Source organism: Betta splendens, chromosome 24, assembly GCF_900634795.4.
Source record: "Betta splendens chromosome 24, fBetSpl5.4, whole genome shotgun sequence".
Classification (NCBI taxonomy): domain Eukaryota; kingdom Metazoa; phylum Chordata; class Actinopteri; order Anabantiformes; family Osphronemidae; genus Betta; species Betta splendens.
In genome coordinates this window covers 7,047,990-7,073,985 of record NC_040901.2, presented here as the reverse complement: position 1 = coordinate 7,073,985, position 25,996 = coordinate 7,047,990, and the positions used below count along the sequence as shown (strand labels likewise).

General features: G+C 44.7%; 1 protein-coding gene across 3 annotated transcripts; it reads left to right on the top strand.

The window, feature by feature from the left end:
- Nucleotides 1–154: 154 nt before the first annotated feature.
- LOC114849540 (A-kinase anchor protein 7-like) lies at nt 155–25,996 on the top strand. 3 transcript variants are annotated; one of them, XM_055506446.1, is made up of 11 exons: nt 155–476; nt 790–988; nt 1,168–1,326; nt 1,411–1,559; nt 1,635–1,771; nt 2,898–3,058; nt 4,772–4,884; nt 6,108–6,154; nt 6,226–6,326; nt 20,635–20,670; nt 23,069–25,996. In XM_055506446.1, the coding sequence occupies exons 2-11, from the start codon at nt 817–819 to the stop codon at nt 23,287–23,289; spliced, it is 1,296 nt and encodes a 431-aa protein (XP_055362421.1). In that variant the 5' UTR covers nt 155–476; nt 790–816; the 3' UTR covers nt 23,290–25,996. The 3 variants fall into 3 exon arrangements, with proteins under 3 accessions (XP_055362421.1, XP_028996948.1, XP_028996949.1); XM_029141115.3 differs by having other exon boundaries at nt 155–706; XM_029141116.3 differs by lacking the exon at nt 20,635–20,670 and having other exon boundaries at nt 155–706.

Below are 25,996 nucleotides of genomic sequence, written 5' to 3'. Positions count from 1 at the left end.
TCTTTTTAATAGTACTGTAGTTTTCTTTCAAACTCCGTTTCTTAGATGAAGCGTGAACTGCTGGTCCCCTCTTTAACCTTTCGGTGGCGGTAATGCATCAGTTTCTCATTTGTCAATAGCCACAAAAAGCCACGAAGAAGAAGACGAGCTTTTGTTCTGAAAAAGCAAAGCGGAAGTTAGACATTGTTTACAAGCAACCTGGTTCCGCTCCGACTGTAAATCAGCCTTTTGTAACTTTTAAACGTCTTTTTACCCCCAACCTTTTTGCACTTACACGAAGTCACATTATTAAAATGTGTTCTTGCGTAGATCTGCTAACTGACAGCGCGACTCCGTTAGAAAAAGCTACTGTCGTTAGCCAACACATGGCTAGCTCAACAGACGTGCAGCTGCATGACTGATTCATTTAAACAGGTGGACGTTTGTCTCATGACATTTGTCGTCGGATCTGAATCTGAAGTTGAAGAGAGCAGTAGGCCAGTATTCTCGTTTTCGTGTTTAGGTTTGCTGTTGTAAAGTGTAGCTGGCAGCTGTTTGTACTTTAGCTAAAGTTTGTCACACTCATGTCATGCGCCTCGGTCGCGTCCTCTTGAGTCTGCGATTGACGTGTGCACAGAGTTTTGTTGTCAGTAAACATCTTATATCTACTAGTCACTGTGTAAAACTAGGCGAACCTAGGAAACCTGCACCCCGGTTCGGACTTAAGGTACTGTTCCGAAAGGAACAACCATCCATGGACCTGGTATGTACTGAATGCTGCCATGACTTAGTTATGCCATTCCCTTACAGGCTGTAACTCAGTCCAATCTGCAGTTAATGGTGGGCAACATGCAGGCCACCAATGCTGCCGCAGTTGAGGATGAGGAGTATGGTGGCCGTGAGGAAGATGTGGTTCGGCAGGAGGACGGGACACATTTTAAGAATGAAGTGATATCTCCAGACCAGGTGGAGGTCCAGAATGGGACATCTGATACCGGAGCTTCCTCTGGTGGGTTCAATAGTTTACAAGTTGGGTAAGAAATGGCACAGTGCTAGGTTGGATTGTGGTATCGGATTGAATTAAACCATATGGGTGTACCTAAAAACTGGCCAGTGAAGAAGGCTCAGTAAGATCAGATATTCAACCTATACAGTATATATTTTTGTTAAATGATCATATTTTTGTAGCTATTGCAAGATCAAACGAGAAGAAGACAAAGAGGAAGATGAGGAGAGAGAAGAAGAAGCGGATGAAGAAAAAACTACTGTTGTCTGATAATGTGGACAATTTACTGTTGGAGCTGCCATTCGCTTTGACCAGCCCCACCACATGGAAGGAGTTAGGATGTACGTACGATTTTGAGGTTTTATTATCTTACAAAGTTCAGCTGTAGTCTAGTGGCTGACATTAGTTTTACCCACTATCCGTAGTCCCCAATCCTGAGTCAACCCAGAAAAAGAGGAAGCGAGGTGACAGTGGGGGTCGAGTAGACAGTGAGGAAGATGGAGACAAGAAGAAGAAAAAGAGGGAAAGCCTGCGGCCAAACTACTTTGTCTCCATCCCTATCACTAACACAGAGGTGAGGAGGAGGAATGTGTCCTATTTTAATTCACCCCTGCTGAGGAGATTTAAATGTTTCTTTGTCCAACGGCAGATAAGCACTGGTGTGTCTGAGGTTCAAGAGTCGGTGCTTGAGCAGGAGCCCCGACTGGCCAAAGCCATGATCCCCATCCCAACTCTCCACATCACTCTGCTGGTCACTCATTTGGCCAGTCAGGAACAAATAGACCTGTGAGTGCTCGCACACAGCAACATATACACCAGCAATACGTACTCAACATGTTCCTAATTGCTTGTGACACTTGTTTTACTATACAGTACTGTACCTAATACATACAAAAATATATAGATATAAAGAAAGATATAAATAAATACTAATTATTAATGCCTCTGTATGTGTAGAGTTTCAGTTCTCAGCTGAAATCAAAGTTTCTGTTATTTAAATGTTCTGCGAACAACAACACTGAAAAGAGTCATTTCTAAAATGTCAAGCGTCCATTTACTGCCAATCATCAGGCTTCAATAAAGGAATTAAATGATCAGATAACAGTAATGTTGTTTGTTCTAGTACTGATTTTCAGGCTAATGCTCATACGTGGTATTCATGCAGACGTAGGTGATACTGATCTGACGCGTATGTTAACTCCTTCCACAATAACTGATTGTCTTAGTGTCTATTCTCTAATAAATGGACATAATATGAAGGATATTAAATTTCTTTATCATTTTTTTACATCATTTTTTACATTTTACATTTGTTAAAATTCTGTAATTTTTAAAATGAAAATAACTACAGTCATGCTGTTGCATTTAATATCTGACATGTACATTATCATAACATGAAAGAACACCTTGCCAACAATGTTTTGTTGCGGTAGTCACTGAACAGACTAAAGTTGATGCTTGAAGACGAGGGTGCAGAGTTCAGCAATGACTAATTACAGCATGTCACGTTGGATGCAGCTCCTTCCTTATCTCTTCCTCTCAGCACTTCCAGGAAAACTGGTGGAGAATTATAAATTTGTAGGTTTAGATATACAGTGTAAAGCATTGGATTCTACTCAACTGAGTAATTACTCACATTCATATACATACTGTACCAACCAATAGATGAGCACTGCAGAAACATTAATATTTCAGAGTGAACTTATCTTTCACATTTCACGAATAAGCGCTGAGCCGTGTAATGTGATGATGCTGATGCTTAATCTACACTAAGTAGAAGACTGTCGTTAGTAATGACCAGCTTCAGTTGTTATGTAACGTGAGAGGGAGGGAGATGGAGAGGATTAAGTTGTGAATCGACGCGTCTGTGAATCAGTCAATACGCGTGTTGCTTATATGTGTTTCCCTTCAGGGCGGCGACCGTGTTGGCTCAGTTCGAGGCGCCACTGGCTGAGCTGCTGGGGGGGCGGGACCTGGTGCTGCCCTTCTCAGGGATCAGTCACTTTAGGAAGGAGGTGGTGTTTGTTGGGCTGGCCCCCGGACAACACAGACTCACTCTGGACAGCCTGGCAGGTCAGTGGTTTGGCTTCCTGTCATCCAATACTTGTGTTTATTATGAAAAGGCCTAAAATGCTGAACTTTTTTATACAGTTATAAATTTAATATTACCACAATACATGCCTGTACTTAATACTTGGGGTCAACTAAAGAGTTGTGGTGCGAGTTGGATGATTTCTTTTGTTGTGGGGCTTAATAGTTTGGACAGAACAACCTTAGGAGATTGTTTGGTATATTATTTGTTTTACTAGTAGTAAAGTCTCACACCAACATTCACAGGTAGAATGAACCCCATCCCCTTCTCAAGTAGGCCTGGTGTGAGTTTAAGAACATATTGTGCTACAATATGTTCCTAATATAATTACTGTAAGTGAATCAGTTGCACAGATTTGATTTTTAATGCACTACTTCGTGTGAATCAAGTCCTGAATCTTTGATCAAAAAGTTCATTATTTGTTTTCTTGTTATTTTTTTCTTTTTACCGTCGTGTTTTCTTTCACTTTTCCTGTTGGTGTGTTTGTGCGCGTTTTTGTCTAGTTGCGTTAGCATGCTGTGCAGAAGCATCTGCGTGTATGTTTTTGTGTTGTGCCTCTGGCAACAACATTAAGCCAACATTTCTAAGAGGATTCTGCTTCCATTGCGCTTGTGACACACACACACACACACACACACACACACACACACACACACACACACACACACACACACACACACACACACACACACACACTCACCCCTATTTGTTAATACTTTGAAATTCCACTTTATAATGTTAGCTCAATTGAAATTATGCAGACAGTGTATAAAACGGTTAAATATGAATTGTGAAATATAGTTTGTGTCTAGGCCTGAGAGATTTGATGTTAAACTGTACAAATAAAGTAATGCACAGCTAAGAGTTGCCTTAATATGTCTGAACACTGTATTAGCTGCTTAGATCCAAGCAAATACTACATTTGGCATATTAGCAGTGGCCAAGCCGAGGCAAATCCTGACAGGATTTCATCTGGAGACCGGATCCAACATGGGAAGTGCAGTAAATTAATCTTGTATGGATAGAGACCCACCAGGCCTGAGGTTCTGCATAATTACCTCTGCGGCCAGAGTTTGTTTTACACGAGTTTGTCCGTTAAGAGGATTTTAGGAAGTAGGAAGTTAGAATCTATACATAAAGCCTGTATTTACTTCACAGTAAAGCCTCTACTTAAATGTGTGACATTCTATGAAACAATCTAATCAAGCTTTTCTGTATATTTGATATGACTCCGCAAAGACATGAAAGATTAAACCACAACCAGAAACGATGGTGAACAGAAAGATGGACGCTGCTGTCGGAAAAATAAAAGTCAGATTGTCTTGTCCTCTCGTCTGCTCCCTCCACCACTATTATTGATTATTTACTTATCTTCCTCTCCCTCTGGAGCTTCTCTGCTAAAAATACCTCCACGGTTTTCCCTGTAACTCCTCAGCTGGTCTCTGCGTGTGTCGGTGCCCTTGTGTTCCAGCAATAACCTTTGAGAATCCACAGACACAGATTCTCCTGTGATGTTGGCTGGCATCTGTAGGTGGATGTAGAGTAGAATCACAAAGACGTGGGACGTAATGCACCTCGAGTCCTGTCACCTTCTTCTCATTACAGTCATGTGTTCTGACATCTTACAGCCATTTTCTTTCGCTGCATCAATAAAAACTGTCTCAATCTTTGTGCTCTGTGAAATTGTGATGCAGATTTGTTGCGGAAACAATTCGAGGAGCGGGGTCTTGTGCAGGGAGACAGTCGCGGGTTTGAACCCCACCTGACCATTATGAAGCTGTCCAGAGCGTCGAAACTGAGATCCCAGGTATGTGCACACACACAAACACACACACACACAGCAAAAAAGTCCAAATCACTTTGCTTATTTAGTCCTGAGACAACATGCAAAACTCTGTTTATCTCAGAGTTCCTCATTCTCTGTTGAAACATTTTAGGCAGAATGCATTTAGATGTTTTCATAGCGAGTCCAGATTTGCTTGCTTTGACAGCTCTGCCGAACAGCTGCAGCACTGCACACATTTGTCCCCAGTCATCCATTTTTATTTCTCTCACCTCTGAGCGGCTGTAAAACGTGTCATCCACTAGGTACAGCAGATGGCAAATAAATGTGTCTGGTGGAATAACATACACACTACAGTATTCTAAAGGTAAACCGAGCTGTTAATATTGCCAGATAAGAGCCGGCCTCTATGTTAATGTAGATTGAGTAAAGAATATAGATGGGACGATGGCTTAAATGAATGAGGAAGATAAAAGAGAGGAAGGACAGGATCCATCCATCTTTCCCCTTTTAACACCTTCCTGGCACCTGCAAAGTGGGACCGGTGTCTTCCCCAGTCTGTGGTCTGTGTCGAGCTTCCAGTCCTTTTCAGGCACTGGATGATGAGGCTAATTTTGTTTTGACTCAGCTGTAGACATTTGTGCATAAGATCAAAAGATAATCAATGTAAATTGAAAGTAGAGAATCCCAGCTTTTGATCTGCTTCTCTCTGGCTTCTGTTTCATGTTTGGATGTTCTCACTTCAGTCTCCTCTTGAGCAGATTGCAGGATGAAGCTCCCGATTCCCGTTAATTTGTCTCTCTGTGCTAATTAAATGTTTTGTACACACTCTTCTTCTTCTTCTTCTTGCCGCTGCCATGGTGAGTTATATCAGCAGAGACTGCGGCCCTATCAGAACCGGCAGTGCGGGACCTTCTAACGTGCTGCATAGATGAGCTCTGATGGGCGAGCTAATGAGCAAAGCTCTTTCTTCCTCCACCGCTTTAGGATAATCTCAGACTGATGAGACCATGAAGCTTTGTTAGCGCTGATAAAGTATTTTTTTGTTTGTTTAATCAGCAATGTACTGTAGAGATGAAGTCTGACTTAGAATGTCCCTGTTTTTCTAGGATTTCTGTTTTGTTCCACTGTATGTTGTTGAATGCGTTGACGTGTAAATGGAATGAATTAAAAGCTGAACTTTCATTTCACGTCCATCTTATGATCATCTGAACATGACATGCATCATTTCCTCATGTCTGTCTCAGGGGATAAAGCGCGTGGACCCAGCTCTCTACTCCAGCTATACAAACAAGTAGGTCCGTCCTATTACTTTCATGTATTGAAGTACTACAGTCTGGCACTTACTTGGATTGTCTTACTCAGGTTTTTTGGAGACCAGACAGTAGAGCGGGTGGATCTTTGTTCCATGTTGAAGAAGAAGCAGCCAGACGGATATTACCACACTGAGACTTCACTGCTACTGGGTTCGTGCACACACAAATGGAAGAACATGCTAGTTACTGTCTGTCTAGCAGTTATGATACTGGCCAGCAGAGGGCGCTGTCTGTTTACAGGATGATGATTTAACCTGGAAGGAGTGGGTCATTTATTAAGGTGGTTTGTCAGGGAGAGGTTCACATCGTTGCTCTGTTTTACTCAAACGATCCATCAGTTGCGCAGGTTCATTTTAATCTAATGCATCTCATGCGTGACAGAGAGAGGCAGGCTGACCTGAAGCACACCCAAAAGCTCATTTGCATGTTAGATGTTGCCCAGTTGCACCATTTTGACCCTGCCAGGTTTTTTTTTAACTTGCTCTAATGGATACTGAGCGAAACACGGCAACGAGGGCCTTTGAGAAGCTGCCATGATGGGCAGAAAGTAGAGCACACACACAGTCAGCAGAGTGTGTTTCCTGCTTTGTTATTGGGCAGTTTGTCTCACTGTGCAGCTCCGCATGAACTTGAGATGGCAGTGTTGACTTCAGCGGGACTACGTGGCATAGTGGATGCAGCTTGTGTCTAGCTAATGCTTTTAACAGCTCGCTAGGGGCCAAGAGGGATTCTTTTTTTTTTCTGAAGGAAAAACTGCTTTTAGTGGATTATTTTATGAGCCCATAGTCTCTGTTAGATAAAATGTTTTTAGAATCACATTCTGTGCAGCTGTTCTTTGTTCCACATGAACAACACCCCACACAGATTTCAGACTCCACGGATGTGAACCTTCGTGACTATTCTTGAGCCAAGATGTATTGGCTTTACACATTCATTTTCTTTGGTTTGATAATGGTTAATATCAATGTAAAAAGAGATGTGCATAAATCAGTAGACAAGACAAAGACAAGCTTATGTGTTCTATAAACTGATCAGGTAGAACATTCTGAGCACTGACACGTGAAGTGAATAACACTGAGCATCTCGTTGAGACACCTGCTAGTGGGTGGAATATATTAAGTGAACATTCAGCTCTTCAGGTGTGTGTGTGTGTGGGGGGGGGGGGCTGATACCAGCAAGTTGTTGCTGCAGGTATCAGCATCTATCAAAGGTGTCGCCTTGGCCTCCAATCTCCACAGATGTGAGTCCAGTCAAGCATCTGTAGGATGTGCTGGACAAAGACGTCGAAACCACAGCTTGCAGGACTTAAAGGATCTGCCGCTAACTTCTTGGTGCCAGATACCACAGCACACTTTGAGGGGTGCAGTGGAGCCCATGCCTTGAAGGGTCAGGGCTGTTTAGTCTGCATAATATTATACCTGATCCGTGCATCTCACCTTCCTCAGTGTAGTAATAAATTCTTATTACTATTATTATTCCTATTATGAGCTTTTCAAACGATAGTTTTTCTATGTTTTGTCACTTTTCTGTGCTGCTATGACACAAAAATGTCCTTTTTGGGGCAATAATATATTCTTACACATACTGTACTGAATGTACTTTATAAAAGTTACATTTAAGGATGTGTGGTTTCTGTATTTGCCCTTCAGGTTCATTACCAGACTCAAGTGGCCTAATAGGACTTGTGTATGTGTCCAAGTACTCACCAGCTCATGTTAATTTGCATATCCTGTGTATATATCGAAGGTGACTCCCCAAGTTCCACAGTAGATACACTAATTGCCGTGTGTGCGTTTGTGTGTGCGTGTTGTTTTGAGCTGTCAGCCTGAGTGGAACTAGGCTGTCACAATGTTTTGTGGATCATTGGGCTGTCAGCGTCAGACAAAGGGTGACAGTGTGCGTGTGGGAGTGAGAGGCAGAGCAGGGGGATGTTCACCTCACACTTCTCGCTGTTAAAAAGGGTTTTTTTTACCACAAGAAGATACGTTTAAAATGAATGGAGGGTGAAACTGGGATCTCACAAACCCTTCATCTTTTTTTTTTTGCTTTCATGTGTAGTCACAAGCAGTTGAATGATAGCATATTAGCATTTGATTTTCGTTCATAGCTCCCAAAGTCTCACACACACATTAAATTGCAATAGGTAATAATTATTGATGACGTAGTGCTTATAAAAGGCTGTTTTTTTGTTTTTTTTTTTGCTGTGCTCAGCATCTAGTGATCGTTAAAGGTACTGCAGCTTAAACCACATTCTGGTTGCTGAAATTATAAATTTATTCCCATAGAAAGTGTAAAATGAGGAAATCAGCCCTTTGAGACATGGTCATGCACACGCAGCTTGTTGAAAATCAATACACGATTATTCAGCTGTAGAGCTGTTAGTTGGGACAAATTGCACTCCTGCGACCACGGACGCACGTGCCTGAAATTAACTGGAACGATCCTTGCATCTATTCCTATAAACCAACTGCTGGGTTATTGGAGCAAGATGTAAAGTTTGACGATGGTTTAAAGGCAGAAACACACCAGGAGCCGTATGTGGCATCGCTCTCTCTTGTTGGAGAGCAATTACTCAGCTGGGACTTGGCAGCGCTATTACTCCGTATAGAGCCTGATACAGCAGAGAACCAAGAATTGACTTCTCGCCTGACAATTTAACTGATTTCACTTAGCGCTGCTAACAATGTGAATAATCAACTGTACCGCAGCAGGCAGTTTTTTTACTTTACTGTCATTTTGCAGTATGTTCTTATGCAAATTATTTTTCAATTTTTAATTCATCTTGCACTCGTGTGTGTGTGTTGTGTTGTGGGTAAATTTAAAGAAAATTGCTCTATTGGTTTTATTTCACGCCTAAAAATGATGTGTGGAACTTGGAGCTTGTGATAGTTGCTGGTGAAAGTGATGCCTGTCACCCTGGGTTTATTCTTCCGCACATTCCTGTTCCTCCAGTTCCACGTTGCATTTTCTCCTGGAGCACAGTGGTCATTGTGTGCGTGTGTTAATCCTATAATCCCAGGTACAACATAATCCACAACAGGCCCACTGATCATCACAACAGTGTGTGTGTCAGTGTGTGGAGGGACGGGCAGCGAGAGGAGCCACGCTATGAAAGAGCTGCTCACTAACTGGGTGCACAGTGGCTTTAATAAGCTAAAGGAGCTAAAGGTCCAGCTGGTAATTACACATTTAAAGACTGTGGTTGTGACTGGTGATCACACTCTGTATCGCACATCACTCTCTCTCCTGCTTTTCTTTCTGTTTTGTAAACGGAGGATGAAGGAGCATGAAATATAGTTTGGCCCAGACACTTTTGTTTAGACAGATGGTGAAAGTTTAGGATTCCGAGCGGGGTCGACGACAACGGCCTTTCTGTGTCGACACTGGAACGTGACTCTAACGTAAGCAAAACAGTGGAGGGATGAGAGAACAATAACGGACCCGTGCTGTGATGACACGTCTCCTCGTTGCTCCTCGTGCCCCTGCAGAAAGTTAATCGATGGGGAGTTAGTTAGGAATGTGTGGCTTTCCAGTTTTCCCTCGGTTGGCCTGAAATGAGCATTTTTCTTTCCCAGCTTGCAGGAAGCAGGTAGTTGAAGACATGAGCGTGGAATTCCTAAATGTCAGCGCTTTAGAAACGCAAACAAGCTTGTTTTACACAGAAACAAATAGTCAGTTTACCTGGTGGGTTTCCTGCAGCTGCTATCAGTGTTTACTGTACAATACACCCACAGCGTCGCATAAATGCCTCCAGGAGCCTAATGCACAGGACTCACTGTACGCTCACATGCACAGATGATGCCGGCTCGTTGCTCTCTGACATTCTGGTATTTCGCTGAGATAAGATCACTCACTTGTGCACAGACTGTGCTGAGAGGCAGTTTTCTGCACAACAAGACTTTGGCAGCGCCCATTTTGCAGCCGCGAGTGCCAGATGACGCAGTTTGCTAATTTGCATTTAAGTGGGCTAATTTCTCTCTGGAGAAATATTTAATCAGAAGACAGAAGAATGACGAGTGAAAAGGCTGTTTAACCGTATTCAGGGATTATATTATAGCTCTAAATGTGCAACATTAAAAAGCACTGAACGGAATCTTTTAATTTCATGCCTGTTTGTTTACAGGGCTCGCAAAATGTAGGTATAATCAGCTTTTATAATAATAGTAACTTTACTTTTACTGCCGAGAGAAATGTGACCCATATTTTCTGTGTAACAGCAGAAACACAAATCTGCGTGACAGGGGATTGAAGTAATGCTGTTTGCTTACAGTGGCTGTGGTGTTGCAGTTATAAGAAACTCTCTTTCGCGAGGGACTGTCTCCTCCAGTCGATCAAACGCTTGTGCACATTCAGGATGTGAACAGCGTTCAGCCAACAGCTCACACACTGCTTGCATGGAGACATTCGTGGAAAGACCGGCTCATCACTTCTGTTCCTAATAAAGGATTATAATGAATTGGCTGTCAAGCTGCCTGATCTCTCCTCGCTCGACCCTCCATTTAATTTAAGAGCGGGCGACTGACTTTGTTTGATGGTGGCACTAAAAGACTATTGAGACCCAAGTGATTTCATAGTTTCTTCCAACCCTGATGTTGTTTTTTTTCAGTCTCGGTGATCGTGGCCCAAAGAGTTTTGACAATGAATTGTTTCATCATATTTAAAAAAAAACACACACAACAGCATGTGGGAAGCCTCCCAACATCCTTAGCAGCGCCGTCTCATGCCTCGTTTCACAGCTCCTGCAGTGCAACCCACGACGCAGCAACAAGAAGTGTGAGGAGAGTAGTTTTTATTTAGTGCACACGGTGACGGGGGGGGGGATCGGCTCATCCTTGACCACAGGTCAACGTGTCCTTGAGCAAAATACTGGACCACAAATCGCTCCCTTGCTTTTGAGTCACTTTGGACGGCGTCTGCCAAATGACTTCGTGGAGCCGTCGCTATGGTGACGACAGAGGTTGGTCTGGGTCCAGTTGGGCTGCCTTTTTGTTTGGACAGCACACAATGTATGGCAGCATTACAATCCTGTCCTCATCTGTGCTGTAGTACAATGAAAGCTACTTGCATTATTTTCTACCACTGGCACATTGTCTTAGTGCCTGCACTTATAAAAGCTAATAGGACGGAGGAGCAGGTGTAGCTTTATGAAGCAGTGCAAGCGAATAAAGGGCAGACGGAGGGGAATGGAGCAAGTAAAGCACCAGCGACTGAATAAGTGAGATTAAACATCAATGATGAATGACTGTATGGCAAAAGGAAGCAGAGGAAGTAGAATTAAGCAGACAGCTGAGATGAAAAGAGCGGCTTGGATGGCACAGACACACACACACACAACAGTGAGAGAGCCTGACATTAAACAGACGAGTCTATTATTACAGGGCAGATCCAGGATCAGAGGAGAGTTTGAGGATTAATAGTGGATTAGAAGGACTGGGTGTGACTTCATGAAGGAGAACTGGGCTTTAGGTCCCTGATGTCAGATGTTCATCTCTTTCACCAAGTGTCGTGTTGCTCATTTTGAAGATTTATTCAGTTCTATGGCTGATGTGGTTTCTACAGCAATAGGAACATTCCTGTCAATGCAGTTAAGACGAGTAAACGTTACTTAGCTCTTCTCGACCGCAAGTTTCCTTTAAGCCAAAAGCCGAAGCCCGAGTTGCTCCCTTTTAACGGACGTCCGAGGACTAAGTGGAAGGAAACCACGCTGCTGTCACCTCGTCCACCGGCGTGTGAGAAATGCAGCAACAGTAGAGCATTACATACCGTACTACAGTTTGTTTAGCAGCTGGGTTTGTGTTAAACCCTGGCTCAAACGCGTGGCGCATACAAATAATCTTTTTTGGGTGCATGTTACTAGTTAAGAATTAATTTCCGTGTTATGCTGAACCCTGAGCCGTCACTGCAGCAGCCTGGAGTCCCTGTTATCTTTAGCCTGACTTGTCTTCTTTCTGTGCGTAACCTGCCTTGTGACTAACTACTGAGGTGCCGCAATTCGACCTTCGGCAACAGCCGACACTATCGCAGTGTTTTCTTTCCATGAGGCTGTTAGGAGTGCAGCTTGCGGCCGCTCAACTTAAGGATCGTCGCAAACTACACAGGCAGCGTATTCTGCGTGTGTGTGTGTTGGATTGGAGCAATATCCAAATTTCTACCGGGCATCATAAGAAGCCAATGCCTGCGTATGCAAAGAGGGCGTGAGCGCCAATGTACACATATGGGTGACACCCACACGCCACAAATAGCTGTCATCACAGCTCTGTGTGTGTGTGTGTGTGTGTGTGTGTGCGTGTGTGCGTGCGTGCGTGTGCGTGTGCGCGTGCGTGTAAAGGCAAGTAGCAGCTGGGAGCTGAACACTGCTGCTGCTGGAGACAGGGCTCCGCTGTCTCCTCACACAGCTGAGGTCAGTGTGTGTGTGTGTGTGTGTTCACTGCTCTTCCCCATCTCCTTACCTCCTTGTTTGTGCTTCTTTATTAACCCTGTAGCACAGAGATGTTTTTAAGTGGACCCTCTGTGTGGACCCACAGATACAGTGGCATAGAGATCATCCTAATAGCTGGTGGAGATTGGTTTCACTGAGCAGCGAAGCGTCCGCCGAGGGGGCTTTTTGATTTTCTCATCTATTGTTGACCAGCGTGTGCTATTAATATTTGGGGTGAGCAGCCTGATGACACTGTGGGAGCGAGAGGAGCTGATCAGGGCTCGTGGTGGACTGATGCACGGCTGAGTCACTTGCTGTTTGCTCACTTGCTGTGCCGTGTTTTACCAAAGTGTCATGACGGCTGTTTGGGGTGGCGCCGGCAGTGTAAACACAAACCAACAAGTGACTGAATAAAGCTTCAAAATAAAGCTTTTATTTTGTATTTCCTTCTGGTCTGTCAAGTTAGAATCTGTCATGATGGGCTCTCATTGCGCCTCCACACGGCTTTGACCCTCACCTTTTGTGTGTGTGTGTGTGTGTGTGTGTGTGTGTGTGTGTGTGTGTGTGTGTGTGTGTGTGTGTGTGTGTGTGTGTGTGTGTGTGTGTGTGTGTGTGTAATCCATCCTTAACCTTGGAGCTGACCTATTTATATGGTAATAGCTTTTTTCTCCCTAGTCTTTGGGGATATTCGCTCGTCTTGATACGTCAGCGCAGCTCTGCACAGCTAGTGGCCACTCAGCAACCATTAGTCGGGCTACAGTGACAGCGAGAGGAGGAGCCTGCAGCCCACCTCCCACCCCCCGTCCCCCATTCACTCCGTGAACACAAACACACACATGCACGCACGCAGACCCAAACATTACTGTCTGGCGTCTGTACCTGTTTCCTTTTTGCAGCAAAACACACACACACACCCCTCTTCTGCTTTCTCCACTTCCATTGCCCCCCAAAAAACTGCACCCCACTGTTCTGTTTCCGTCACAATCCAGTCTTCCCATTCTGTCTTCCTCCCTCCCTTCCATCCCTCTCTCTCTCGCCGATACACACACGTACACACCCCTCCTCCCTGTGTCAGTGCAAAGTAGAGCGAGCGCAAGGATCTCGTTCATTTTTTTCCAGCGCCCGCCTGCCGTCCTCTGTCTTCTCCCGGCTGCACGGAGGCAAAGGGAGGATTTTTTTTCTCCCCTGTCATTGCTCTCATCCTCACCCGGTGCGCCTCTTCTACCGGGGGGAAAGGGAGAGAGTGACAGAGAAGCGAGGAGAGCGGGAGAGACGGGGCAAGAAGCAGGACTATCGCTCCATCTGTCTGTCTTAGAACAAGGGGGGGAGAAAGAGGGGTAACAGCGGGGAGAGGGGGGCCGGAGGAGAGGGGAGGAGGCGCCATGGGTCAGCTGTGCTGCTTCCCTTTCTCCCAAACGGAGGAGAAAATCAGTAAGTGTCTCCCGCTCCCGTCTCCGTGCGTGGGTGTGTGTTGTTGAAGAAACAATTTAGAGTCCGATTTTCAGCCGCGGTCTTTTGTGTGCGGTGTAGCGTGGAGGGGTGTGTGTGTGTGTGTGTGTGTGTGTGTGTGTGTGTGTGTGTGCTAATGTGTTCATGTGGGCTCAATCCATGACCTACAGACGGACAATGTGAGAGTTTCACCGAGCAGTCGCCCCGAATGTAGATGTGTGTGTGTGTGTGTGTGTGTGTGTGTATGTGTGTGTGTGTGTGTGTGTGTGTGTGTGTGTGTGTGTGTGTGTGTGTGTGTGTGTGTCCGCGCGCGCGTGTGTGTCTGCGCGCGTGTGTGTGTGTGTGTGTGTGTTGCAGATTACCAGCCTTATTTGAGTTGTGTAACCCGTCGTTTATTGCTTAATGACTTTGTTGGGCTTGTGATTTATGAGCCTCTAATAGGTCTCTTTACTGTCCCTCTTAGACACTAAGCCATAAAACCCTGTGCTGCTTTATATTGTGCTGATTGAATCTGTGCCACCTCTGAGGGCAGAATCAAGGTGCGTGTTGGAGTTGTGTACTGAACCTGAAGTGATGTTTACTTCCTGTGTTTCTCACCTAAACACACACATCGATTAGGTTAAACTCAATCCATTTCCCTCCGCATTTGCAAACCACGTATTAAAATAGAATCTCCTCCCGTATTTGTTTTCATCAGCATTGTCCAGCTTGTGGTTTTCTTGCTTGTCATCAACTTGCGACACCTCTTTGCACATTACTGCCACCAGCTGTCGCCGAGTTGCATAAAATCAATGGCGGATCGTGACTTGTTGGACAGTTCTTGTTCTTATCGTGCTCTAAATTCAATCATGTTTCACGCAACAGATCTTCTCTGACTGAGGCGTCCAGTCTTATGGACGCGCTATCACAGTGTAAAGACCACGTGGCTCGGATTAGCCACATATCTCCCATCTCCACTAGTTGACTGAGCGCTGATGTCGCCGATCGCATGTTACGCAACATCGGTGGTCGGGAAAAGGACAATGAAAGTGGACGAACGGATCAAAGTTCAGCCGCGTTGTAGAGTCTCTGTCGCGTCACGTGAGGCGCAGTGAGGCTGGAGGATAATTGCTGATGCAGCTCGTGGTCTGATTACAGCTTTAGGCAGTGATGTCGCTCCCATTGCTCTGCCGCAGCTGTAGCGTTGGTTAATTTAGGTCTTGCTTAATTGTGCGCCTCGGTTTTGGTGTCGCCACAGATTTTCGGAGCAGAGCTAGTCCTATTAGTCACCTGTGCGCTTACAACAGTAAAACCCAGTCTCTGTTGAGTTGGTACCTGCATACTGTATGACATGCTGAATGCTAAAGGTGGTGTGGGGCAGATTAGCTGTGGTGGGAGAACGGCTTCAGTCAGGAGCGCCGGCATTAAGAGCTTTCTCTGTAGTGTCTGTGGGAGTAAATTGGATTAGTCAGTTTATTGTCCCAGTTTTCACTCTAGTGTAAGTAAATGAAACTGATGCCGTTCAAATCCTTCCAAAGTCTGAAGTGAATTGGCCGATTTGTTTCCAAACGCGCCGGCCGCGTTAAGACGCGAGCGTTTTAAGAAACAACGCTCGGATCCGGAAATCAATACGGAATGTTTTATCAGGCATTTAGTGGAGCCTCTGGGCTTCATGCACGGACGGAGAGGATGATGATACAGATGTGTGTGTTTTTGACAGCACTGTTGATGAATTTCAGCTCTGAGGGCTCTCTGCAGCATTTCGAAGCAGTGATTGCTGCTTATTTCATTCTAATTTCAAAGCCAGTTTCAAACACTTGCTAATTTTTCAATAATTTACGGAGCAGTGGGTGGTTAGTAACACGTTTGTTTCTGGCGTGGCAGACACGGAACATTTATTACTGTTTTACCCAGAACACAAACCCACAGCTGCCACTTCCACCATAGTGAAATGATTCTCCAATATGTCCTGGTATTTCATTTTTTTATGCCAGTTTGGTTGGTCACAGTACAAAAAACTACAGAAGACACGAGCGCTGCTGCTACAAGTTGCCTGGTTTAATCATTACACTGGGAGACGAAGTGCTCTGAAGCCTGCTGCATAGAAAAACAGGAACCTGCTGCTCATCCTGTCATAAACGCAGACTTTGATACTGGCTGTACTGGTGATGCTGAAAATAGGTGGTATTTGTATGCGTGTGTGTGTGTGTGTGTGTGTGTGTGTGTGTGTGTGTGTGTGTGTGTGTGTGGGTGGGTGGATGTGGGCTCCTTAGTAGCACCATCTGCATGCATGCACATTACTCTGTTTTCTGTTCCTCGTCCTCTGTCCAGTGTGTTTTCCCCCTATGTGCTCCTCTCTCTCGTTCGCTCGCTCGCTCGCTCTCTCTCTCTCCTCGCTTGCAGCTGCATTGCTATAAACAGTCAAGCCACTGTGCCCTACTTTGAGTGGAGAGAGAGATGGAGGGAGAAGGGGAAAGATGGATGCAGGAAACGTAGAGTGTTCAGAGGGGAAAGTAGGAAACGGGCTTAAGGAAAAATGCTGATCGTGTGAATTGAGACTATGACCCATATAAAAAGGTGCCACGGGGGTGAGAACAGTCACTTAAAGTGAAGAACACACTCACTATAGCAGGTGTGTACATACTATATATTATAATATTTTCTAAATTTTGCAGAAGAAGACAGTTACTTATTTGATCCCTTCTGTTTGGAGGCCGCCTGAACCACTGAACGTCTGATTATAAACCTGGAAAGTGTTGACAGCGTGAATTCTCACAACTGTTGGGTCGCAACGTTTTGGCCCAAATGATCCTTGCGTGATTATTGTGCTTACCCAGATCATCACGCTGCTCCAGGCTTTGTTGGTGAAATGTGATCTGAAGTCATTAGGGTTTATAGATTGATCTTAACTCCAAACCAATGAATGTAGCTTTTCCTCTAGGGCTGCAGCTATCGCCTGTTTTTAATCATTGATTTTTCCTTTATTGAAATCATTACATGTATGTTGTTAAAATGTCAGTAAAAAAAAAAAAAATTGACAGTGGCAGAAGTGATACCTACAAATGTAAAATGTTGTTCAGCCAGCTGCTCAGCTTTGCACTGTTATGTACTTGTCCGTAACCTTTATTCCAGCCTGTCGTGACTTCCTGTCTCATTATGATCCCAGTCATGTACAGGTATTGGCAGCTTCAGTGCTTCCAGAGGGACACGGGTCGCTGTCAGTGTCAGTGTCAGACCCTGGCTGACCGCTTGTGTGTGTGTGTGTGTGTGTGTGTGTGTGTGTGTGTGTGTGTGTGTGTGTGTGTGTGTGTGTGTGTGTGTGTGTGTGTGTGTGTGTGTGTGTGTGTGTGTGTGTGTGTGTGTGTGTGTGTGTGTGTGTGTGTGTGTGTGTGTGTGCGTGTGCGCATTACCCAATCCAGCTCTGCTTTTAGCTAGAAAGCGTTGCACATCAGTGGAAACCCCACTTCTACTGTCGATGATGACGGCGGGCGGTGAGGGAGCAGATTCATGCAGCGCGACCCAATTCATCCCTGTTCTTCGTCCCGTTCTCTGCCAGACTTCTCCTTTTCTTCTGCCGTCTCTCGGTGTCAACTCCTTCCTGTTCCACTGCCTCCCTGTCCAAGAATCTTATTTTCCAGCACGCTCGAGTCGGTGCATTAAATCAAGCCTCAGACGAGCGCTGACAGCTCAGCGGGGCCGGGTCACGGCGAGGCCCAGATGCGTTGAAAATACCCAGCAAATGCTGTGAAGCCGGTCCAGTGGGAATAACGGAGTGCGCGTTGAATGGTTCTTTACACACTGTTTAGCTTGATCCAATCCAGACAGCTATTAAACATATGGTGCAGGTCCGTTTAAAGTAAACTACCCCTGCAGAAACCACTTTAGGCCACGTTTGACTACTGTGGAGCTGCGCTGACCTGGACCGTGATCAATCTCTGTGTAACGCAAACCTGAAGGAGCAAAATGTCAAATCGTTTTAAACCGATCGCAACATAACATGAGCCCAACCCTGCCGTTTATTGACACTAGAAAGGCCCGGATGTTTAATTGCTCCCGAGTCCAACAGCTGCACAGCTTCAGTGTCTGCATCCATTCTCGTACCTGAAAGTAAATGTTTAGGATTTCGCGCAACAAGCCGTTTAAATAAAATCTCTTTGTTTCAGTACTTCACATCCAACCAATGGACAAGGCTTTGTTATTAATGGCAGATTTAAGCCTTCACATTGTGCATAATTGCCCCAACATGCCTGGGCAGCACCCGTACCAACAGAAACCGTTGTCCTGCCGCAGGGGAAATCTAATTATTGTCCTTGAATTCACGAAACATAAATGGACTAAACCAGATTTTAGTACGTGCCTTGAGGCCATTTGGTGACGACACTGAGCCGTGTTTTGACTACGACTGCTATCGCAGACCTGCAGCTCCACTGTCCTTGCCTCCGACTTCTCTCTCAGGGTCTGTTCTTTGACGCCCTGCTCCTGATGCAGACGCTGCTCTGTCCTTGGATGCACCCTCTCCCTCCTCTTTCTCCCTTCAGGCTTTTGTTTTTCCTCCAATTGGGCCAGCGTCCTCACCCTCCTCACATTCCTTACTGGGCTGTACTCACCCAGCTCCCTGCCAGTCTCCCGATTGCTTTATCTGCCTCTTACCAGATATGCTGCATTAATTTTCTACTTAAGCTCCTGCTGGTGCTTTGGAGAAATCACTTGATTTGGAGTAAGAAAAACTAGTCACAGCACTGGGTGCAGACATAATGAATTAGGCTGCTCTGTCCAGTTACTTCGATTCAGGCTTTGAATAGGATTATTACAGGTGCCTTTGATGCTGCGTGGAGATGTGAAGTGCTTGTGTTTGGGCAGCGTCACCAAAGCAGCTGCCCTCAGCTGGAACTGAGGAGCATAAAGGCCCTGCTATCATAAAACATACAAAGTGTTGAAAGCGGCTGCCTGAACGTTTCTGGGCAGACTTCAACTGCATGTCAGCGCCAGGCCAGTCAGGAAGTGGAGAGTCCATTCGCCGAGAAAGTAGTTGCCACAAAACAAGATAAATAGGTGAGGAAGGAAGTTTAAAATCGCGGTATTAAAAGGCTCGGAAATAAACACAGCAGAGCCGCTGGGAATGAAAGCAGCCCTGAGCAACATGCAGCCGTTGCTGTTTGGCATGGTGCAGGTCCGTAGCTCTCTGAGACTCCGCAGCAATAAATAGAACTTCATTGTGTCTTTAGGCTGCAATAAACAATATTTGGGATTTGAACTGGGAGTTAATCAGTCGACAAACATTTCCAGTGTTGACGCTGTGTCAAGCCGGTAAAGATGCACACACAGGTACAGCCTTGTCAGGTGCTTAAGGGTTTGGCTCTTACACAACCTTCAGTGGGAACAGTCTATTTATCTTGGGAGTTTATCAGTTTATATAAGCGATAGAGCATATTTACTTCTGTATGTAGCTTTAGAATATTAATAATAGTTTCTTTTCACATTACTTGCATTCACATGTTTAGTCCACAGCTGTGGCGTTCGCAGAGAGAAAATTTCAGTCCACAGAAATTTGGAAACCGGGCATGAGACACATCTGTCAATAAACGGGATAAGCTACGAAAAGAACGAGGCTGATGCAGATGTTCGGGCTGGAGAACAAGTCAAACCGATGAGGTGAGGGCACTTGAAGAGGAGGGAGCGCAACCTGCCTAAAAACAGATGGAAGACAGTGCAACCTTGTGTTGTTAAAAGATGAAGTCCCGTCTGGTTCTTATCCCATCACCATGACAACATTGCCAGCAAAAAAAGGGAGAGAGAGAGAGACTGGGAAAGAGGCTTATATAAAAAGAAATAGATGGAAAAAAGATAAGAAGAGGGTTGAGGCACAGTGGTAAAGGTGGAGAGAGAGAGGGGGGGGGGGGGGGGGGGGGGGGGGTAAACTGAGAAACCGTGAGACTGTGTAAGATAATGTTGAACATGTGTCTGTGTGTGAGTGAGACGTTGATAAGCTAAGGTGTGTGTGTGTGTGTGTGTGTGTGTGTGTGTGTGTGTGTGTGTGTGTGTGTGTGTGTGTGTGTGTGTGTGTGTGTGTGTGTGTGTGTGTGTGTGTGTGTGTGTGTGTGTGTGTTAGCAGGTACAGAAGACAGCTTTACTGCCTCCATGAGTCAGGACGAGCTTAAACAAACATAAAAAGATTTTCCTTCAAAGTCTTTGACAACAGGAGCAGGACAGTGTCTAGGAATCAATGTTACAGCCCAATATTAATTGCATTGACCTTTTATCCTGCTCTTCCTAAGACGTGCAGATGGTAATCAATACCCCGTTGTTGGTTGTGTGGATGCGCTTCCTATTTTTTGCCTGAGTCTTGCAGCTTTTGGCAGTGTGACGGTCAGTGGATCCAGATAACAATATTTCTTCAGAACACTGTTTATCTCTAATCGTCTTTATGCAGCTCAGGGGTCCGAGCCTTATCTTTACCATCGCTGCTGTCTAGAATTAGAAGCGTTTCCCTTGTGTGACCAGACAAACAGGCTTTTGTAGCCGCTCTCCTTTCTGAGTGCGTGAAAGTCACGAGACGGTCAAATATGTGTTTTGTGTCTTCGTTAATATTTAATGTGTTTCCTTGTGTTGCAGATTTGGTTCAGAGTCCACTTCATGCCAAACGCTCAAGTATGTGTCACACATCACATCTACAATCTGAGCTAATATGAAAAATTCAGACTCTAATCTAAACCTAATTACAGATTCCATATAAAATCTAAATCAAGATGATTAATGATGTGATTACTTTGAGCTACCTCTGGATTACAGCATGTGTTTAATTAATCATAAATAGCACATGATTATGGCCACTGCTATTTCCTCTTACTCCCCAGCCTTTCATACATAAATGAAATCATTTTCGCAACAAGCAGAATTCATTTTGATTTGCCAGGCAGTGAAAGGGAACATTGAAAGGAAGCGGTTGTAACATGTAACATAATCCTCGGGCTGGAACCACAAACGCTGCAGCAGTCGTTCATAATGTGGCATCTCTGCCAGCGTTTCCTTTCCGATGAAACGCTTTCCCATCTTTATTCATTTCCCATCCATTACCAGTTAACCAGAAACAGAAACAGCCTTGGTCTGGTTGTGGGTGTGAGACCTGTCCTCACGCAACCTCTGATGCTGTGAGGTTCTAGGCTTAGACCGTCTCAAATGGCCAATAGATAGCGATGATATCTACTGTATGAGGTCATTCTGGTACAGCAGATGAAAGTGGCCTGCACAGATCTGCTCCTGTCCTGTATTCTAGCTAATTTCATTGGAGTGATACTTAAACTGTAAGTGCTTCCTGTAATTAGCGCTGCATGTTTTCAATCTTGTAATTCCCATTCAGCATCTTTCCATGGAGAGCAGTAGTAGGATTTGCTCTTCTATTTGGCATCACGGTATTCACCAGTGGTGCAGAAAAGCCGAGGGGAGAACATCAGAGGGCATCAGGGGTAGAAGCATAGCAGCATGATAAGTAAAAGGTGGCTTATTTATGTTATGGAGCTGCTTGTGTTGCAAATGGCCTTAAATTATAGCCATAATAACGTCTCAAGACTCTCACAGATTGCAATGCAAGGTTCTGGGTCAATCTCAGATCTTGATGGTATAATGACCTAATACATCTGAACCCTGATGTGAGTCCTGCGGGAACTTTTGTTGTACGCGGTGCTAAGAAGACGCCCTTCAAAGCTGACACAGCTGGAGCAGCGGTGAGAAAAAATGTACTCGGACGAAAGAGCGTGTAACACACGCACACTCGCGTAGCAGGAGCCAATCATCAATAATGAGGTGCAATCATAGCGTTTGCTGTGCGAGTAGCTGTAAGACGTGATGATTTTAATCACTGTGGCAATGATCTGATGATTAGCGGCTGTTTTAGTTAACTCAGAAATGGCCAACACGCTTTACAAGCACGCGATGTGAATTCAGCTGTTTTCAAACAGTGGTCGGAGGTGTGAGTCACTCGAGGCGCCTGGCAACCGACGGGTAATCCAATAGCACCGGAGTGGAACTACAGCAGGGCTTCTCAGAAAACTCCATCCAACGCTGGTTCGGTTGCTACATCCGAACACAGTGTAGCCGTAGGTTCACGGTAATGTAGCACACAGTGGCCATAATTGAGTGAGTGCACATATGCCGCCGCATCTGATGAGTCCTGGCTTCTGTGGGCCGGTGGTGAGCTCAGTGTTTGGCAAAACACAAATCCGTGGACGTATCATCCGCGTGTCAGAGAACAAGCTGTTAGTAGCTGTTAAATGCGAATGTGACGCTTCGTGCGTTCAGTCCAGTTACTAAAAGAGGTCTCACGACGCCGTCAGCTGGTTCTTTAATGAGTAAGTTGAATGGTGGCTTTAAAATGTAAATAAAGCTGCGGGCCCGGTGGGGCTTTGTGGTGTAAAAGATTAGCTGTGGGATGTGACGTTTGGCTTCGGTAATCAGACGTGGAGCTGTCACATTGTGTGTTTGAACCACTGCACTAATCCTGTGTCAGACTGGCTGCAGGCTGGAGTGGTTCTGCTCCTCTCCCTCTGAATGGCTCCGCTCTCGCTCCCTGTCTTTCTCCATGAATTATTGACTTTGTGTCCATCTTGTAGGTTTTTTTTAAACATTTTTTCCAGCTGGTTTTGTTTCTGCCTCACTCCGTCTCAGTTGCTCTTTTCCTTTGTCGTGTTTGCACGGAGGCGAGAGCAGAACCAGTGGTTTTGGTAAAGAGCTGCACTTGGTAAATTAATTCTACCTTTCAGTCACCGCAGGAGGCAGATTCATTCTACTTTTCAGTCACCGCAGGAGGCAGATTCAATGTTCTGTAGCTGATAACAATCATTATCATTGTTGCATTTGTCATTGTCAGATTAATAGTTATTTTCTGTCTTCTGTATACAAGAATAAGAATGAAATGGGTATTTGTGGGAAATAAAATCCAGCAACACTGTAGTGAAATGTTCCATGTACATGATCTTGAATGTGGTAAAAAGTATCTAATATGTGTGAATGTGTGAAGTATAATTGTTCTTGTCTTGTTTGATGTGTCCAGGTGGGCGTCGCCGGTCCGAGCCTGACGAGGCGGAGCTGCTGAGGGTCAGCAGGCGATTGGTGGAGGACGCAGTCAATCGCGCCTTGCAGCAGTACAAGCAGGAAACGCTTCAGAACGGGGGCGGGCCCAACGCCACGGCGGCGCAGCCCCCCGGGACCAATGGGGAGCCCACCACAAAGACGGACGCTACGGCGAACTCCACCGCCGACGGCAGGAAGTGACCTCGTGCGCCTGAGCTGAAGAGACCGGACTGCCGGGAGAACGGCGAGTCCCTGAGCCCGGGGCCCACAGCCTGAACCAGCCTAGCGGTTAGCCTAGCGGGCTGACTAGCTAACCCAGCCCAGGCTAGTCATGCTAGCTGCCTGCCCAACCTGCCTAGCTTGACACAGTGCTAGTATAGATAATGTAGCTTAAGGTCACTGCTACTGTAGGTGACTGTCCCAACAGGCTAGCTAAGCTAGGCTAAGCTAAGCTAAGCCTGACACCAACTCCCTACATCCCACTGTGGGGACGCCTCCCCCTCAGTCCTTACTCAGTTGTGAGTCTGTGTTTGCATGTCAAACCCAGAAATCCTACTGTATGTGAAGCACTCCTCTAGAGCCACACAGTCACAGTGTTGTTCACTGTGACTGGACAGAACTGCATATCCCAGACTCCCTCCTCAAAACACTAGACTGTGTCAGAAAACCTTTTACTTTAAACTCTGACCGTAGTTTCTTTTTGAATGCCAGTCTTAAAACAATGACTCGTCACTTCATTGCAAAGGGGATGAAAGACAGATGCTTTGACTGGTGAAGTTTGTGACAGCTTGGACTCCCAAACATCTCCAGGTGTGAGATGCAGCACATCGGACTTTGTTTCGTTGTATTCTGCGTTCATCGGCTTTGGATCTTCAACACTTCCAGCATTAATTTTCAGTTTTAACCAGGATGTCTTTCTGCACTTTAAGCTGCAGTTCTGTTGTTTATATGATGAAGCTAAATATTATATAGCATCTTCTGTTGTATTGAGACAATCATCACGCTTGCGTCATTTTAACACTGAACCCATTGATTAAACAGAAATGAGGTGGCACCAGCTTTTTAAACACGACTTGGGGAGTTCAGACACTACAGATGTCTGGTCATTTAAAACAAGCAAACACTAACTCAAAAATATGGTAGAAAGGAATATGTCAGGTGCACGGACACTAAATTGGGGAATCTCCAGTATAATAACCACATTTATGTTGCACTCACTCCACTAGTCTTATTTAACTCCATTCATTTTGTCTCTAATAGAGACTATTTCGTTTTCGAGTGCAGCCATTTGTTCCAATAATCCAGCTCCCTCCTTGATCACATACATTTTTACAGACTACATGGTTTATTATTTGTCGTCTCCATCCATTCATTAATTATGGGGATCAACAGATGAGGAGCGTACTGTAAGGGCCACGCAGGTAATCAGATGGTTGAACCGGACAGCCGCAGCTGTCGGCTGAAAACCTTCCCTGCTCTTAATTTCACTGTCCTCCATTCATAGCTTTTGTTGATTGAAAATTAAAATTGGCCTTTGATGTGGGGAGGAGAAAATTGGAAATCCATTCACAAATATGAATGTAATGAACTACAGATGGATTCAGTTTCTTTAAACGTCCTTAAAGATGAAGTTTTCAGCTGACAGCTGACGATGATGATGATGATGAAGGTACACCCTTGATAGGACATTTGTTTACGTTGACATTAGTTGGGTTGAGTGACTCTTTTAGCTACTTTTATTGATTTGCTCTTGAGTAGAATAGGCGACTTCTCTGTTAAAAAACAAAAAGAAGAAATATTTTATTTTGAAATGATCAGTTTGCATTTAAAGGTGAAAATAAGCACAACGTTATGATTTTCCTGTTTTTATCCAGATTTCAGAGCAGGTACCTACAGTGCAAACATGCTGTTAGTTCGAATGACCTCTGTTCAAAGTGGCCTTCAGTCACAAATACAAATAGATTTTCTTTTACTGTGTTTAAGGCAACCATGCACAAGTGATGTTTTAGTGAATGACGGATAATTATGGTTGATTTTGTAAAATTTGCCAAAGTCTTTTTAGTTTAGTCTAATTACAGTTTAATTGTAATATTCCATCTCCTGTCACTGTGGACTTATTGGAACATCAATAACAAAGATGAATTCTGTCCTAAAGTGGACTTGGAACATTTTCTTTTCGTTTTTTTGTTGTCACCGGATCCTTAATCTCTTTAAAATCCCCTTTAATACACACGTTGTCCTGTCGGCCTGTATGGTTAGTGTTTCTGTGTGCGTGGGTGTGTGTGTTTGTGCACGTTCACACAGTCACTGAGTGTTTGATCAGTGGTTCCCCAGGGAAATTCTCTATTCTGTCTCTATCAGTCATGATAACGTGTGTGTGTGTGTGTGTGTGTGTGTGTGTGTGTGTGTGTGTGTGTGTGTGTGTGTGTGTGTGTGTCTCTCTCTCTCTCTCTCTCTCTCTCTCTCTCTTCTGTTTGTCTTTGCATTTATCTGCGTGCATACCTGACTGTGCGGGTGTGTTGTGTGTCATGTGCTGTGTATCTTGTTTTGCCATATTCGAACAATAAAACAGGATATGAGATTCCAAACCAATATCCTATGTTGTCGCCTGATTTCAGCCTGGCTGTACCTGGTCCTCAGTGGTTCACTGTTGTGTACATACAGTATGTAGAGGTTATTCTGACCAATTCAAGCGTACTGTAGCAAACACACTAAAGCATTTGATTGTAGTTTAGCTTGGAAACATCGAAAGGCTTGTTTGGTGATATATTTTGAAAATGTTGGAACCAGAATTTTACACAGTTCAATAACTGTTTTAGTCATGATAGTTTTTATCTTCTAAATTTGTTAGTCAATGCACTGATGTGAGCAACTTCGTAATTTTGTATTAAAATCAATATAAAGAATA

Bases quoted from the DNA above. Each gene is read 5' to 3' on its own strand.
- LOC114849540 (XM_029141115.3), top strand. From the start codon at position 569: ATGCGCCTCGGTCGCGTCCTCTTGAGTCTGCGATTGACGTGTGCACAG. The intron at 1,772-2,897 runs GTGAGTGCTCGC...GTTTCCCTTCAG, and splicing joins AGTCAGGAACAAATAGACCT to GGCGGCGACCGTGTTGGCTC. The intron at 6,327-20,634 runs GTTCGTGCACAC...CTTGTGTTGCAG, and splicing joins TGAGACTTCACTGCTACTGG to ATTTGGTTCAGAGTCCACTT.